Source organism: Rana temporaria, chromosome 1 (assembly GCF_905171775.1).
Source record: "Rana temporaria chromosome 1, aRanTem1.1, whole genome shotgun sequence".
NCBI lineage: Eukaryota > Metazoa > Chordata > Amphibia > Anura > Ranidae > Rana > Rana temporaria.
The window spans coordinates 475,505,253-475,522,170 of NC_053489.1; the positions used below are offsets into that span (position 1 = coordinate 475,505,253).

The window sequence follows — 16,918 nt, forward strand, 5'->3', positions numbered from 1 at the left end:
GCAATAAAAGGATGCTTGTGCTTTCTTTTTCTTCTCACAAGAAATAAAAACTTTGGAGGGGATTTACTAAAACTGGTGAAGCTGTGCATAGTAACCAGAACACAGTGGCCAATCAGCTTCTAACTTCAGCTTGTTCAATTAAGCTCTATACAATGAAACCTAATGCCCCGTACACACGATCAGGCTTTTACCCGGCCAAAAGCACATCGGAATTCCATCGGACTAAGATAGAACATGTTCTATATTTAAACTCCGAAGGAATTCATCGGAATTTCTCAGATGGGGCACACACACAGTAGGAATTTCCGATGGAAAAAGTCAATCAGACTTTTTCCATCAGAAATTCCGATTGTGTGTACAAGGCCTGGTTTACACCTATGCCTTTTTTTAGTGCGTTTTCAGTAAACAATCCCCCCCACACACACACACTGAAAAGGCTTCCTCAGGTGTCCTTTTATACTCAAGTTTGAAAGATGAGCGGTATGGAACAGCCATCTATGTTTACTCATCATCCAGGGTCACCCATTTCTTGAACTAAGATGCTGTCTCAGTCACCACACTGTTGTGTAAACCCTGGTCTATGTAGTTCTTAGTTGTGTTCACCTAAACTGATCAGCCCCAGTTGCAACCTCTCACCGTGTGACCTGTTACAAAATGATGATGTTGAAGTCTGAACCTCTGGATGTCCTGCTGCACACCTTTATGGAGGACACATTTTAGCTGTCTAAAGCCAGGTACCCAGTTTGTCAGGCCTCAGCGACCCCTGGTGTAGCACCTTTTGGATGCTCCTCTATCCAGGACAGATACGTTGCACCCCCAAGGTTGGGCAGAAAATTGTGAGACTTTTTAAACCAAACATGGAATGTTCTTTGATACGGCAATAAACGACTACAAGATTACCTCTTATACCCCCGATGAAGGAGCCACATAGTCTCTGAAACGCGTCATTTGGAGGATACCAGATTGTATCATCCTCTTTCTGTTTCAGGTGGTGTATTTTTAGTTGTTCATCTCATGTTTCCTGTCTGTTACTGACAATTTTTAATAAATATATATTTTTTAAATTATGTGTTTGAAGTGCCTATAAGGTCCACAACTGGGGAACCTCTGTCTATTAGTATTTAGGGATGAGGCACACTCTGGAGTCTGATCACTGATACCCCCATAAGGATGGCAAAACTATCATGACTATGGGTTTTCTTCAGCAACACTACAGTATGTGCAGTGAAATTACAATCTAAAATTTATATTCCAGTTTTTGAAGACTGCCAATACAAACTAGAACACACATATTTCTAATGAAAGCGTGAGAAAAGATCTAACAAGAACAAAAAAACAACTTTGGTAATAAGGGAACACAAAGTTCCTCTGCCTGATGAATACAAATGACTTTGGAAAATCATCAGCATTGAGCAACAATATGAAAGGCTTTCTACTTGTTTTCAATTTTCCTTCTTATTATGAACAGCTCGCTTCTTCATCATCTGTTCCCAGTAGAAATATTTCAGACTGAAAAAAACGGAATTCTCCCCAAGACCCCTTTAACACTGAAGTGTTTCAAAAACTGCAGGTAAAATGTCGGTCGTTTTTGCTGTGCTTTTGAAGCAGGGTTTATTTATTTTTTGTTTTTTTTATAAAGGTCACATGACAAGACCTTTTACAAAAAAAAAAAAAGTTTTGCGGCGTTGCACAATTATTGCAATGAGCAGGGATGTTTATGAGGTGCTCCAAACATGCTGCTTATAGAACTTTATTCACTGCTCTGCAAACACACCGGCCAAGTGTGAAAGCATCCATTGAAATGAATGTAACTTGTAATGGTTCCCTATGGGATTGCAGACGTTAGCGGATCATGCATCCGCTAACTTCCGCAACCATCCGCGTCCGCAAAGATCCGCTTTTGCGGATGGAAGAAAACCCTATTTTTCTTCCGTCCGGCGGAACGGATGAATACGGACACACGGTCCGTATTCATCCGATTCCCCACAGGAGAGAGAGCGGAGGAGAGACAGGGCGGTCTCTGCACTGTGTGCGGGGACCACCCTGTCCGCCGACAGCTCAGCGGGGATTAACGGAGGAATCCCCGCTGAGCCAAACGGGCTAACGGAGCGGATCAATACGGATCCGCTCCGTGTGAAAGAGCCCTTAAAGGTGGCCATGCTTCACATAATTTAAATTTGTTACATTGGGGTTCATTTACTAAAACTGGAGAGTGAAAAAACCTGGTGCAGTTCTGCATAGAAACCAATCAGCTTCCAGTTTTTTTTGTCAAAGTTTAATGGAACAAGCTGAAGTTAGAAAATGTAGCTACCATGCACAGCTGCACCAGATTTTGCACTCCCCAGTTTTAGTAAATCAACCCCACTGTTTGAGCAGACGTGTAAATGTTTCTGTTGGCTCTTTACCGAGATAGTCTGACACACCGCATCACTGATCGCCACAATGCGAGTGGAAGGAGGGAGGAGAAAGAAGTTTGAGCAATACAAAACATGTGGGGCCACAAGAAACTAAAATAATTCCACCACTGATTTGTATAGACATTTCCTATTATAAAATGTTTTTCTGGTCTATATACCTTATCTATAGCTGTAAAGTGGTAGTCACATGATTTGTAAAGACCTCTTTTAGCACACAGGACCAAGCTCGGAGGAGAGGCCATTATACTCCAACTTGTCGCCACTATAACTTTTGTTCCTCTGTTGAGACTGCATTTTCATGCATTTCATATTCTAAAGCCTCGTACATGTGATCAGATTTTCAGATGACTGTCTTTTTGCTGCATGCTAGTCTCCTGTTGAAAGTGAAGAGGTTACTCACAATATGAACATTTTCGTACGACAAAATTCAACTTTAGAAGTGACGTAACGTGTTGAATAGTTTTCTATGTATTCTTTTGTTTCTGAGCATGTGTAATCTTGCTCTTAGGATGTTTTTTTTGGATGAAAACCTTATTAAGAAGGAAAAAAAATAAAAAAAAATCAGACGTTGAGTTCACGTGCGACAAAAATTATATAGCCTATATGTCCCCTTTCGCAGTAAGCTTCAAGAGGATCTTCGGAAGCTGGCGACTCAGTAATTGTCTTGGACGGGCTGCCTGGCAGCCTTCAAAATGTTCCATTTACCCCAGCTCCTCTATCTCTTCAGGACCCTACCAATTGTGATACCTACCCAGTACTTAAAATCACTCCAATCTATCCTCTCGGCCTTCACTTGGCAGGGCAGAAGGGCTAGATGCACCTACACCACGCTAGTCAAACACTGTAGGGCGGGTGGCACCGGGTATGTTGATTTTCATCATTACTACTTAGCGTCTGTTCTTACATAGTCCAGAATGGTTTCTTCCTACTCCACGCGCTGCGTGGGGTGGGCTGGAATCCGCACTCGTGCCTGGAGCTAAACTAGCCCCGTGGTTGCTCTCTACCACACCCTCCACTAAAACCCCTTCATACAGATCCCCTACCATGTTGGCCGCAGTTAGGGCGTGGAATAGATTTGTTCAAATTTGCCGGGAGTACCCCGATAACACTACAGTAAAAATCCCGATTGAGTCTCTCCATCACTGCATAGACATGATTTCATACAAACACTGGCGTGAAAAGGGAATACTGTACATAAATGACATCTGTGATCAGGGAAAAATTAAACCGTTTATTGACTTGCAGAGAGCATATAAGTTACCCGATTCTGACCTATATATGTACGTCAGAACTAAACACTACATAGATGCCTTCCCACATTGGGAACGCTGTGTACCTATATCCACTTGGCTTTTTCTTACAAACTCTTCCCCCAATCTCAGAGGTATCTCACTCTTCTACAACGCTATACAGAGGAAAAAACTATTTTTGCAAAGTCAGCTCCCCTGATCAAATGGGAAACAGATCTTGGCTGTACTTATTCCACCCAACAATGGGCCAAGGCGTGTAACTCCACATATGCAGTTACATGCTGCTCTACCCTCTGGGAACTGTCTACCAAAATATCCCTGAGATGGTACCCGACTCCCGATAGGCTTTCCAAATTTGGTGGGCTGCAGAGTGATAGGTGCTGGAGAAACTGTGGAGCTAGGGAGACCCTGCTCCATACATTATGGAGTTGCCCCCTACTAACACAATTTTGGGCGTCAGTCTTTTTCGTAATCTCCAGTGCCTCTCACCTGGTAGCTGACCCCCATCCAGCTCTAGCGCTCTTGTCCCTAGGTCTGGACCAATTTCCAGTACTATCGAGGCATGCTGTCCTACATGTTTTGTTGTCTGCTCGGTTATGCATTACAAGAAAATGGAAAAAAAACCCTGCCACCTACCATTGGAGAGGTTATACAAACCACCCAATTGCACTACACGTACGAAACAACTCTGGCACTCAGGGAAGAGAACAAAGAAGGTGTCGCCCAGAAGTGGCACACCTGGTATGATAGGAATTGTTTGACTTCACTTGTTCTACCTTGACTTCGCTGAATAAGTCTGGTCGGGGGGGGGGGCTGGTTCGGACCCTGGACACAGTATTGAGCCCAGATGGGGGTGTCCGGGGTTGGAGGCGGTCCTCCTGGCCACTATGCTCTAGTGAATATTTAAGCTTTAATCTTGTTCGCAAATGAGAACTACCATAGTTAATCGTGCAGTGTTATCCTTGAATGTGCCATTAATGGCTTGGTTTGACTGCCACACTGTGCTTGTGGTACACTATGTTACTTGTTTCTTGATATGCATTACGAATCTCTGCTCGTTTGAGCACTTCTGCCTGTCAATTGGAAAACTTCAATAAAAATCTATTGTTTAAAAAAAAAAATTATATAGCCTGCACATCAGAATTTTTTGCGTGCGAAAAGTCATAATAATAATAATAATAATAAGACCAACGTTAAGATTATCAGACGTCATCCGAAAATTGCCCTACGAATTTTCGGATTGTGTGTACAAGGCTTTACACAGCATGTGCTGCTCTGACTGCAATGTGTTAGGGAGGAGGGAGGGTGCAATACAAAAGGAGAGTGGGCAAAACTAGGGATAGGAGAATTACAGAAGATGTAAAACATAACCAGCCAGGCTGTAGAGGAAAAAGATTGTGATAGTAAAGTCTGGTACACACTAATAGCTCCAGTTAGAGACTCTGTACCAACGATCCAACATCAGTATAGCAATCTCCCCCACTGAGCCGTTGTGTTCTGACAAGAGGATGGCCGAAATCCAACCCCCCCCCCCCAGCGCAGAACACCCTGGTCAGCGCTCTCAGCCATTGACCGGCTGACATACACACTGGCAGAATGTCACCAGTTTTTATTGAACCAGTCAACATTCAGCCCATGTACGAGGAATTAAGGCAAAAATGACATCAACACGCACAGATGTTGGACTGAAATCCCGGATTGAAATAGTGTGCGTTCAGCTGAACTGGCACGATTGGAAACCCAAATACACTATAGAAGCATGCAGAAATCCATCAAATTACCAAAACAGAAGGTTTTATTCTGAACGAAATAAGGATATAATGCAGTGAAAAAAAATTACAAAAATATTTTGCTGTCGGTAACCCTTAGTTCTTTTCTTGCCACTTGCATGCAATTTCTACATCTTTTTACAGCGTGAACATTGCATTCCTTCCAATCATTACTGCTATAGAACTGAAAAGTATGGATGATAGGCGTCTTCAGCTCATCAAGTATCCTCTGTAAGAAAGAAAACAAAAAAACACACACCATAAATATTCTTGCATCACTGGAGTGTGTAAACACGAAGCTAACAGTTTGCAAGCAAAACCCACTGCACACATAGAATGTGTGTCTATGACATAACATTCATTTAAGGGTTAGTTCACCTTTATGAAAAAAATTGCCTATGCAGATAAGGGGTTCCGAAGATAAAAACAAACTGTGCAGCTTTACCTAAAGTTGAATAATGGTCTTGCTATAGGTGTAGGCCATTTACATGCCTCCTGAAGCCTGACTGGAAAAGTCCTAGGACATTGCCAAGAGAGGCTTTGCCATTACTGCTCAACTCCACCACCAAAGTGAGCTCTTAAACAAATCTGAGATCAGATCTACTGTATCAGGAGAAAGAAAAAAATGTGAGGAGGTTCGAATCAGAAACAGCTTGCTCCTGTTATGGTTAAGGTAAACAGTAAGCAACGTTCTGGGAGTATTCCGATCAGGCTTCATATAAAAATGGCCTACACCTATTCAAGGGCATTATTCAACTTTAAAAGGAAGTTAACTTCCCGATTTAGTTTTTACCTATAGGTAAGCCTATAATAAGGCTTACCTATACTGTAAATATCTAGTAAACTTGCACATTTAGGAGATATTTACTGTACACACCAGCTATTAGGTCATCGGCGCATGCACTTTTTGTGCCGTTTCTGCAGGGCCCGCGCGCATGTGCAGGAGCGACGTCATCGTGCCCAATCACAGCGCCGGAGAAACACCATAAAAGGTGTGCTGGCGCCGCTGCAGGGCTTCGTTCTAAGGCAAGTATTTAATAGTGAGCTAGTTAAACTATGCCTTTACATCCTCTTTAAAGTGGAAAAAAACCCATCCATGAAACAGTTTCATTTATGGCATGTGCCAGAAATGTAATAATCCCATTGGTTGTGCTCTCAACCAAACTGTAAAACTATCCAATGGCTGGTGTCATTACTGATCACATGTGCAGCATCATGGCAGTTGTAGATTAAACAGAGGCAAATATGGCAGCTTCTTTGGCTGAAAATAATAAGGGGGTTAATGTATACTTTAAAGCTGCACACCCCTTATCTGTATAAGCAATTTTTTTTATTTTGGTAAAGGTGAACGAACACTAAGGGCCAGATTCACAGAAGAGATACGACGGCGTATCTCCCGATACGCCGTCGTATCTCTGTGATCCGCCCGTCCTAACTATGCGGCTGATTCATAGAATCAGTTACGCATAGACAGCCATAAGATCTGACAGGTGTAATTGACTTACACCATCGGATCTTAGGATGCAATTCTAGGCCGGCCGCTAGGTGGCGATTCCATTGTGGTCGGCGTAGAATATGCAAATGACTAGTTACGGCGATCCACGAAGATCCGCGCGTTCGTCGCAATCTCGTACGTCTTCGCTAGTCGTTTTTTCCCGTTGCAAAGTTACACCTGCTTTAACATGGCTTATCTTTAGAACAGCCATGTTAAAGTATGGCCGTCGTTCCCGCGTCGAATTTCGTTTTTTTTTTTTTCGTAAGACGACCGGGAATACGAAACGCCGTAACGCACGTCGCCGTTCAAAAAACTTTGGGGCGCGTTAATTTCGCGCAAAGCACGTCGGGAAATTTTAATACGGAGCATGAGCAGAACGTTCGGCGTGGGAACGCGCCTAATTTAAATGGGTCCCGCCCCATTTGAATTAGGCGGGCTTGCGCCGAGCGGATTTACGTTACACTGCCGCAGGTATACAGGCAAGAGCTTTGTAAATCAGGCACTTACGCTGTAAACCTGCGGCGGTGTAACGTAAATCAGATACGTTACGCCACAGGGGAGCAACGTAATTGTACCTGAATCTGGCCCTAAATGTTTTAATATACAAAAGCAAACCATCCATTACAAAGAAACTCTCAAGGCCTTGTTTACAGGGGCGTTTACTTTTATAAGCGCACTGTGCACAGTACAAGTTTTAACCAAGCATTTAAGCATTATTTTTGAAAACTTCAACCTTCAGGTCTGGTTTAGAACCAAGCACTTATGAGTGCTTCCTTTAAGCAAACTGCTAGCAGGCTTCAGTACTAGTTCAAGATTAGATTAAGGCTGGCCATACATTATACAACTTTTCTTTAGATTTACCAAAACCATATAAATATAAAGGTCACACCTAAACACTTTAATTTTGTATACAATCAGGCAGGCCCTTGCACTACATAATTTAAAAGGTAAATCTAAAAGAAAAAGAAATTGTATGGTGTACGGCCAGCTTAATTAAAGCTTCATCTAACTTTACTAAAGCCTGGTTGAGGCATGTGTAAAGCGAGCTGTTCCTTTTAGATCTGTGTTTTACATCCTAAAACTGGGGCTGAAGGGTGCTTAGAAACTTTAAAAATCTGCATAAATCTTGGTAAAAAGCTGTGTTATACATATTAAGTTTGATTGTACATAAACCAAGTAAGAACCTTTCATGCTCCACAAGCCAGCCTTAGCAGCTAAAAACGAATATTGTCTAAAATTAGCTATGGCTTTAAATATTGCATTAATGACCCAGCAGTATGTGATAATTATGCATTAAAGACATACAAAGCAAGGCAGTGACAGCATTTCTTTTATATGATTGAAAGGTGCTTAATGCATCCTTGTTTAATATTTTGCTATCAAGGCACCTTCAGATTATATAACGTTTATGTAAGTTTTTGCATATATGATTTAATTTGCAAGCAACTCAGATTTTGAGTATTAAAACACAACAGGAAAGCTTTGTATCTTGAAGGCCAGGACCCTTTTAAATTAGCATGTGCTTACAGTGTATGCTTCCAAACAGAAGCACATGTACTCATTTGTAATAGATTATAAGAAAAACAAAAATGTACTGTTTCTGCTTAACAAGGCTTTCTATTGCTGCCCCTAGTGATGGGCAGACTAACTAAAAAGAAAGCACTTGGGAAGTGCCAACTTTCATAGAATGGAAATCGGAATCTCTCTATGGGACAATCAGACAACCAGTATCTGAGGCACATTGATAAATTAAGACCATGACAGTGTACTTTATATCTTACCTGTGAAAAGACCTGCTCTATTAGCCGGCCTTTAGAATGGTAACAAATTATTTAATCATGGGCATGAAATGACAGAAAAGGGTAAACAGACATTTATCTTATGTTAACTTGATGCATGTAGCTGAAAACTTACGGCAACTTCATCCTCATGAAGACTCTCGCCATGAAGAAACTGAGCAGAACACAAACAAATCCAATAAAAAGCAGCAAAAATCTGTTCAGCTTTGGAATATTTGGTGCATTGGATCGATCCAGGATAATGAACCCTAAACCTCCCATGGTAAAAAGGAAGCTTGATGCCAGTCCTTCCATGATATACTGACCGTTCACTCTGTGGAGACATTACAACTATAAATGTATATACAATTTTACTAAAGCAATGACGTGCAATATATTCCACCACTTCTACCCAAACATACTTTACAGGAATCACTTGGGGAAAAAAAAAAAAAAAAAACTCTACATGAATTACTGTGATGTAAAATTATAAAAACAACACGAGGCATCTCCAACAAGCGCTAACACTTTTACTCTTATAAAGTACAAACATAGCTAGAGGCCGACAAGAAACCTGGGGCCAGTACATTTGTAACATGTTGCACCCATATTCAGGGTGTAACATGTTACAAAAGGTGAACTGATCCTTAAAAACAAAGAATAAATAAATAAATAAATAAATACACAGTGGGGGTGAAGTGAACCTGTCACATTGACCATGTACCAACAACGGGTTCATTTAGGGTGTTGCAGTGGTTAAGCAGAATATGTCATGTTTGATCAATGTGCCAAGCATCTGGATTTGTGATGGACAGTAAAATGTGTTGTAATTGACATCATACCTATATATTTAAAGCTCTAAACTTTCCCTGATGTTCAACATTCAAATAAACATTGGTCACTGAGGTCATGAAGACAAATTAGAATTGGCCACTGTGGCAGATGGACAAATTGTAATATCTACACCAAATTTAGGTCGGGGACTCATATTAGCACAGCAAGCACCTTTTTTTTATTCTTTGTTTTTAACACTATTGACAACGTTGTCTTTAATGGTTTTTATTGTGGTGTGGTGGATGCCTTTTTGTGTAAATTCTACACAAAAATATCAATTTACCAAATAAATCAAAAATTATCAAACATGGTTTCCTGGAACAGAGTTTGGAAAGTGTAGATTCAAAATGTTTTATAACTCTATGTATACTGACTGAGCCATATCTTGTGGTACTCATTGGCTTTATCCACTGCGGGTCAGAAAAACCAACATCAATAAAGACTTAGTGGGAAGGAAAAAAAAAAAAAAAAAATTGAGAATGGGGGGCATGAAGAGCAATTGCACAGTCATGCAACACTGTATTCGTCTGACATTTTTATCAATTTGAGACAGATAGATCTTTCTTTTGGCGGTATTAAATCACTTTTTTTTGTTAAGCAAAAATAAATAAAAATGTGGGCACTGATGATCAGTGCACTGTAAATGTCCCCTGTCACAGGATCCACTGGTTATCGGCTTCCCTTTCCTCAGACAGTGACAGTGCTGAGGAAAAGAAAATGCAGATAACCGGAATTTGTTTACATGTGATTGGACATGGCTGATCCCATGGTAAAGGGTCGCTGTGAGTGGCCCCTTACCTTGATCTGTGATCAGCTGTGTTTGAAGGACACAGCAATGACAAAGCGTGCCCGATCAGAACTGGATGATCGCTGTAGCTGTCATTCAGCTATAGCGTGGTTGGCAAGTGGTTAAAAGGGTTTACACATCTTGTGGTCTCTCACCTGTAGGCCAGGAAAGCTACCGGTCTTTGGTGTCCATGTTCATCTGTCATGGATCCGACACTAGGTGGCTCGACAATGACATCATAAATGATCCCTAGGTGCACAGACACAAAGATAAAGGAGAAAAACAAACAATGTAAAAAAATAAATAAAAAAAATATTCCTAACTGAATAGAGAGAACAACATATTGCACAATCAAAGAAAAACAAAAAAAAAAAAAAACACACCACTGAAAAGAAAAAATAATCTTGCATCCTCTGAACCTTTAACCTGTAATCAATCCAAGCAAAAAGGCCTTATAAAGTTTGGTCTGCTCTTGTAGTGAAGAGAGCTCCTGACTCAACGACAATGGGATAAACTCTCTGGATCAACAACCCTCAATGGTTTTTTTTTTATGTTAAAATGAAAAGTTTATAGTTTGAAAAAGTATATAACTACATATGTAAAAGTATAAACTACTAAATAATTTTAATACCAATTTATTTGAAAAACCATTTCCACAACTCTTACCATAAAAAACACTTCACATATCCAAAAGGTTAAAGCTGAACTCCAGTCACACAAAACACTGACAGAGCTGTGTGCTATCAGTGCAGTGAAGACTTAACAGTAAACACTTAAACATTACTCTAAAGTGTAACTAAAGGCAAAACTTGAGGTTTTGGATAGAATGGAGAGGAATTAGAACACCCGTCAGGTTTTTATTTCTGTCTGTGCCCCTCTATTAATGTGAAATCCCATATTTAGGGAGTTACCAGAACACAAACTTCTAATGGAGATGGCGATTCTGGTGACAACCAGGGAGTCTCTCACTTTGGGGAGATTCGCTCTCACTTCCTGTTACTATGGGACAGCAAGTAAAGGAAAATCTCCACAATGGGACACAGATGGCAAAAAACTGAGAGGGGTTATAACTAATTATAAAAATATAAGTCAAGTGATCTGATCAGACCGCTTTTCTTGTACTCCACTTCCAGGCTGCATGCCGTTTACCATCATGAAGTAACTGGCAACATAAATCCATTTCTCTGCATTCCACACTGTCCGGCAATAGGGAAAGGAGTGGCAAACTACGGTCAACGTCATTCACAACTTTACACAGCTTGTAATGACATCATCGTGGTCCCAGAGTCACCACAAGCTGCATTTTGTAAATGTGTAAGAGCATACACAGAGCTTCAAAACATTGGTGCTGGCAAGGACTGTAAGTAATGCTGCAAAACAAAGGCTCTCGTCATTTTGGATTTTCCTAAGGCCCCTTTCACACTAATGCATTTTTTCTTGCAAGGAAAAACCTAAGAAAAATGTTTCACCTTTAAATCCTATGAGACTTTAACACCACTGCGCTGTGGGTGCGGTGGGTTTTGAAAAGTCCTGTATGCTGCATCTTTGGTGCCATTTAAAAAAAACTGCACCAAAAATGCAGTCTCCCATTAAAGTTTATAGAAAAAGTAGCAAAAAATCCACTGCAATTCGTGTTTTTGAGTCACATGTCCATTTTTCACAGGTGCAGGCTACCCAGAAATGCACATTAAACAGCAAAATTGCAGTAAAACACACATGCGTTTTTACCGCAATTTTTCCACAGTGTGAAAGGAACCCAATTGCTGTATTTGTCATTTGCATTAGACCCCTTTCACACTGGGGTGTTTTTCAGGCGCTTGACCGTTAAAAAAAAAGCACCTGAAAGAAGCCTCATCTGCAATCCCAATGTGAAGACCCAAGTGCTTTCACACTGAGGCTCTGCTGCTGGCAGTGCGTCAAAAAAAGTCCTGCAAGCAACTTCTTTACAGCGCTTTAGAAGCGTTGAATACACCGCTCCTAATGCTCCCCTCCCCATTGAGGGGCTTTTAATGCCAAAGCCCCTGAAAAACAACCCAGTGTCAAAAGGGGTCTTAGCGGAACTTTACCAGCGTTTTTCGGGCGCTGGCAGTGTGAAAGGGCTCTGAAAGAACTCGGGCTTTCACATTGGGATTGCAGGTGAGGCTTCTTTCTTTCTGAAAAATGCCCCAGTGTGAAAGGGGTCTTAAAGAACAACTCTCAGAAGTTCTTTTTAACCAGTTAAGACCCGGACCAATATGCAGGTTCAGGACCTTGCCTCTTTTTGCGATTCGGCACTGTGTCGCTTTAACAGACAATTGCGCGGTCGTGCGACGTGGCTCCCAAACAAAATTGGCGTCCTTTTTTCCCCACAAATAGAGCTTTCTTTTGGTGGTATTTGATCACCTCTGCGGTTTTTATTTTTGTGCTATAAACAAACATAGAGCGACAATTAAAAAAAAAAAATCTATATCCCCAAAAAATATATAAAAAAAAAAACATTTTTTTTCTCAGTTTAGGCCAATACGAATTATTCTACCTAATTTTTGGTAAAAAAAAAAAAAAAAAAAATATATATAAAAATAAGCATTTATCGATTGCTTTGCACAAAATTTATAGCGGTTACAAAATAGGGGCATTTTTATGAATATTTTTTTTTTTTTTTTACTACTAATGGCGGCGATCAGCGATTTTTTTCGTGACTGCGACATTATATCGGACGACTGTCATTTTCACAGCAAAAAGGTCTGTCTATAAAAATGCACCGATTACTGTGAAAATGACAATGGCAGTGAAGGGGTTAACCACTAGGGGGCGCTGTAGGGGTTAAGTGTGACCTCATGTGTGTTTCTAACTGTAGGGGGGCGGGGCTGGACGTGTGACGTCAGTGATCGTCGTTCCCTATATCAGGGAACAGACGATCACTGACCCCGCCACAGTGAAAAACGGGGAAGGTTTGTTTACACTCACCTCTCCCCGTTCTTTAGCTTCTGTGACCGATCGAGGGACACCCGATATATCTGTCGCCTTCTAATTTTTCCTACACTGGACTTTACTGGAACGCAGTAAAGCACATCAAAAACACACCAGTACAGTGAAAAAAAAAAAAAAACGCATCTGGAATGCATCCAGAAACGCAGTCAAAATGTGCATCGCACGAAGCTTGTCACAATTGTCGGGCAGTAAATTGAGCGACAATTGCAGAAAAACTGCACCACGTTTTAGATGCAACTGAAGATGGCACCTGAACCTGTGTTTTGCGATTGTAGTGCATTTTCAGATTGCGGGCAGAATCGTATCGCAATCCCAAAATGCCCAAGTGTAATGGTGGCCAATTAGAGATTCCTCCTATAACAGGTTTTTATTGCCATTATTTCTGGCCGGCCTATAACCCTGACATAACAGGATTACATTGGGGTTACTGGCTTGCCACTCTGCTGTAAATAAGTTAGGGGGCACAAATTACTTGTCTTGACCTGGGCTCCTAGATTGACAAATTTGTCAAGCCCTGTCTCACCTGACGAATGGGATTGGCTTAAGCGGTTTTAAAGTGGGGGTTCACCCGGAAAAAAAAATGTAACATTAGATTGAGGCTAATTTTGGGAAGCATAATCGGGTGTTTTTTTTTTAAATGAAAGCAGTACTTACCGTTTTAGAGATAGATGTTCTCCGTGGCTTCCGGGTATGATCTTCGGGACTGGGCGTTCCTATTTGATTGACAGCCTTCCGACAGTCGCATACAGCGCATCACGAGTTGCCGAACGTCGGTGCGGCTCTATACGGCGCCTGCGCACCGACGTTCGGCTTTCGGAAACTTGTGATGCGCTGTATGCGACGGTCGGAAGGCTGTCAATCAAATAGGAACGCCCAGTCCCGCAGCCCATACCCGGAAGCCACGGAGAACATCTATCTCTAAAACGTTAAGTACTGCTTTCATTTAAAAAAAAAAAAAGAAACACCCGATTCTGCTTAGTAAAATTAGCCTCAATCTAATGTTAGAAATAGATTTTTTGGGTGAACCTCCACTTTAAATGCTAAAGATTTTTTAACCTGAATGCATTCAGGCAATAAAAACGAAAACCTTTTAGCTTCACCATCTGGGTATAAGGGGGCATATGACATCCTCCCATCATGCAGTGCTCAGGCTTGAGAGGACAACTGCCAAGCCCAAACACCACCAAATGAGGGGAGTGACAGCAACCCTGTGTAAGCATCACAACCATCCAAAATAGATTGTGTAGAAGTTAGGGCGTAGGTCTCAGAACAAAGTTGGGGGGTCCAGACAAGGGGCGTATAAATGGGTCAGACTACAGGGAAAGGAGTTTCTTTAAGCCTAGGTTCACATTGCAGCGATGTGACATGTCAAATTGGCGGCTATTCTGAAATCTGCAGTTTCTGTACTACTTTTGGCAACTTCGGGGTGCGATTCGTATAGACATCTTTGCAGCAACCCGAACAGATGTCTCCAAAATCGCCCCGACATGTGTGAACCTGGGCTAAACCCCCCCCCCCCCATTCAGTTATGCTGCACCTGCAAGCTCCATTGCCAGCATCCTTTGCCCGGTCTTCTTCAGGGTTCCAGCTCTTTAGCTATATTGGGGTGATGTAACTCATGTAGTGATGAGTTCAGGCTTTTTCAGATCCCATCAGGAAGTGGTTATCTACATTGGGCAAATCATAAGTGGCTGAGGCATTCCCTGACCTGCTTGTATACACAACCCTTGTATATGTGGAGCTGAATAGTGGGAGTTTCACACTGGGGCGGGGTCGGCGGTAAGACGCCGTTATTTTTAGCGGCACTTTATCGTCGCTTTTGCAGAGGTATTTGTCCGCTAGCAGGGCGCTTTTAATCCCCGCTAGTGGCCAAAAAAGGATTAACACCTGCAAAGCGCCGCTTTGCCCATTCATTACAATGGGCAGGAGCAGTGGAAGAGCTTGCAGGAGTTTAATGTCCTACAAGAGCATCTCCTCAGTGTCAAAGCCCTCTGGGAGACATTTTACAGGCGCCATTTTTAGCCCATAAGCGCCTGAAAAATGCTTCAGTTTAAAAGGGGTCTTATGATTGGCCTGGCACAGTTGACCGCTTCCTGGTAGGATTCATCATATGGACTTAGACCAGGATTTATACATACCTAAAGCTCATCCCTACTCCCGTGCATGCACACAGGAGAGGATACATTGAGCACCCAGCAGATGCTGCGGCTGTCCGTTGATCTGTGCATCTGCAGTTGAGTATATATCGCCAAATAGATTACAAACAGACCTGGAAAGAATACTAAAGTAAAAAGCCTACAACAGCGCACATTCTCCAGTTTATAGAAAGAGCTGTGAGCAGTACACGTATTATTGTGGGTATGGAATCCGTGTCATTGTCACCCCTGATCATTGCAGCATCTGGAAGAGCAGGAGATGTCTGATATATACAGTATTCATTTTATATAAGAGCCTGTAATAAATACAATATATATGAATCAGGGCTTGGCAATGGCAGAATGTATTGTACTGTTCCTGTAGCGCCCACACCTGGTTCTCTTGTCTCCCTCCATGCCCAGGTACATGGTATGATCTATGAGTGGTACCAGGTATGATTGTGTCCCATAGGATGAATGAGAAGTACAGAGGTGCACTCACCTCCAGTGATGAGGAAGTAGGAGACCACCACGGCTGCGTACACCGTCATAGCTGAGGGCATATGGAGCCAGGACGGCTTCTTCAGCTTCAGGTTGGGACATTCCAGCACCGTGTACGGGATTCGGTAGAGAGTCTCCATCCTTCACACCCTGCACACAACACAGACACGTCATTCACTGACCACACACAGCGAACACCCCCCGACCATTCCCTGCACCGCTCACTCACCTGTCACTATCTACCGGGATGGGGAGGGGAGGGCAGCGCTGACCTGACGTGGCGAAGCAGCCGGAGAGGGGCGGAACACACACCGGAAATGGTCAGAGGAGGTAGAGAGGGCGGAAAACACAGCGGAAATCGTCATAGAAGACCGACAAGGCAGAGCTGACTGTAAACAGATGACGGGAATGTTGTCACTAAATTAAGATGTCCTGTCACAATACCGTAGGGTTCGGCGAACCGTCAGAATGTGTAACGGAAGTGACGTTTCGTCGCCGCCATCTTGCTACACCCCGCACTTCTCCACAGTAAGGATACAGAGAGAAGGGGGTAAGCGGTCATATTGTTACACCCACCGGAGTCTTGCATTTTACACTTATTTATAACAGTAAACTTGGTTTAAATAGCGAAATACAGGACTTAGAACTCTGTCTGACTGTTTAATGTTGAATTTTAAAAGCAGCGGCAAGTCTGCTGAGCTCACAGGTTTGCTAATCTGAAGAAGTTGGCTGCTTTTAAAATTCAACATCTAAACATTCAGACGGAGTTCTAAGTACTGTATTTCACTATATAAACTCACTTTACTGTTATAAATAAGTGTAGAGGGTCCAGAGGGTGTAACAATATGTACTCCAAAGACATGCTGATTGGTTAATTGGCTTCTGTCTAAATTGGCCCTAGTATATGAATGTGAGTTAGGGACCTTAGATTGTAAGCTCCTAGAGCAGGGGTGGCAAACTCAAATTCATCGGGGGCCGCATC

The 16,918-nt window shown here is 42.1% G+C and overlaps 1 protein-coding gene across 2 annotated transcripts; it reads right to left on the reverse strand.

Moving 5' to 3' along the window:
• Positions 1-5,439: 5,439 nt before the first annotated feature.
• OSTC (oligosaccharyltransferase complex non-catalytic subunit) lies at positions 5,440-16,323 on the reverse strand. 2 transcript variants are annotated; one of them, XM_040329460.1, is made up of 5 exons: positions 16,166-16,323; positions 15,938-16,086; positions 10,486-10,579; positions 8,846-9,043; positions 5,440-5,665 (listed from the first exon to the last, which is right to left on the reverse strand). In XM_040329460.1, the coding sequence occupies exons 2-5, from the start codon at positions 16,074-16,076 to the stop codon at positions 5,647-5,649; spliced, it is 450 nt and encodes a 149-aa protein (XP_040185394.1). In that variant the 5' UTR covers positions 16,077-16,086; positions 16,166-16,323; the 3' UTR covers positions 5,440-5,646. The 2 variants fall into 2 exon arrangements, with proteins under 2 accessions (XP_040185394.1, XP_040185385.1); XM_040329451.1 differs by having other exon boundaries at positions 15,938-16,077; positions 16,166-16,321.
• Positions 16,324-16,918: the final 595 nt, after the last annotated feature.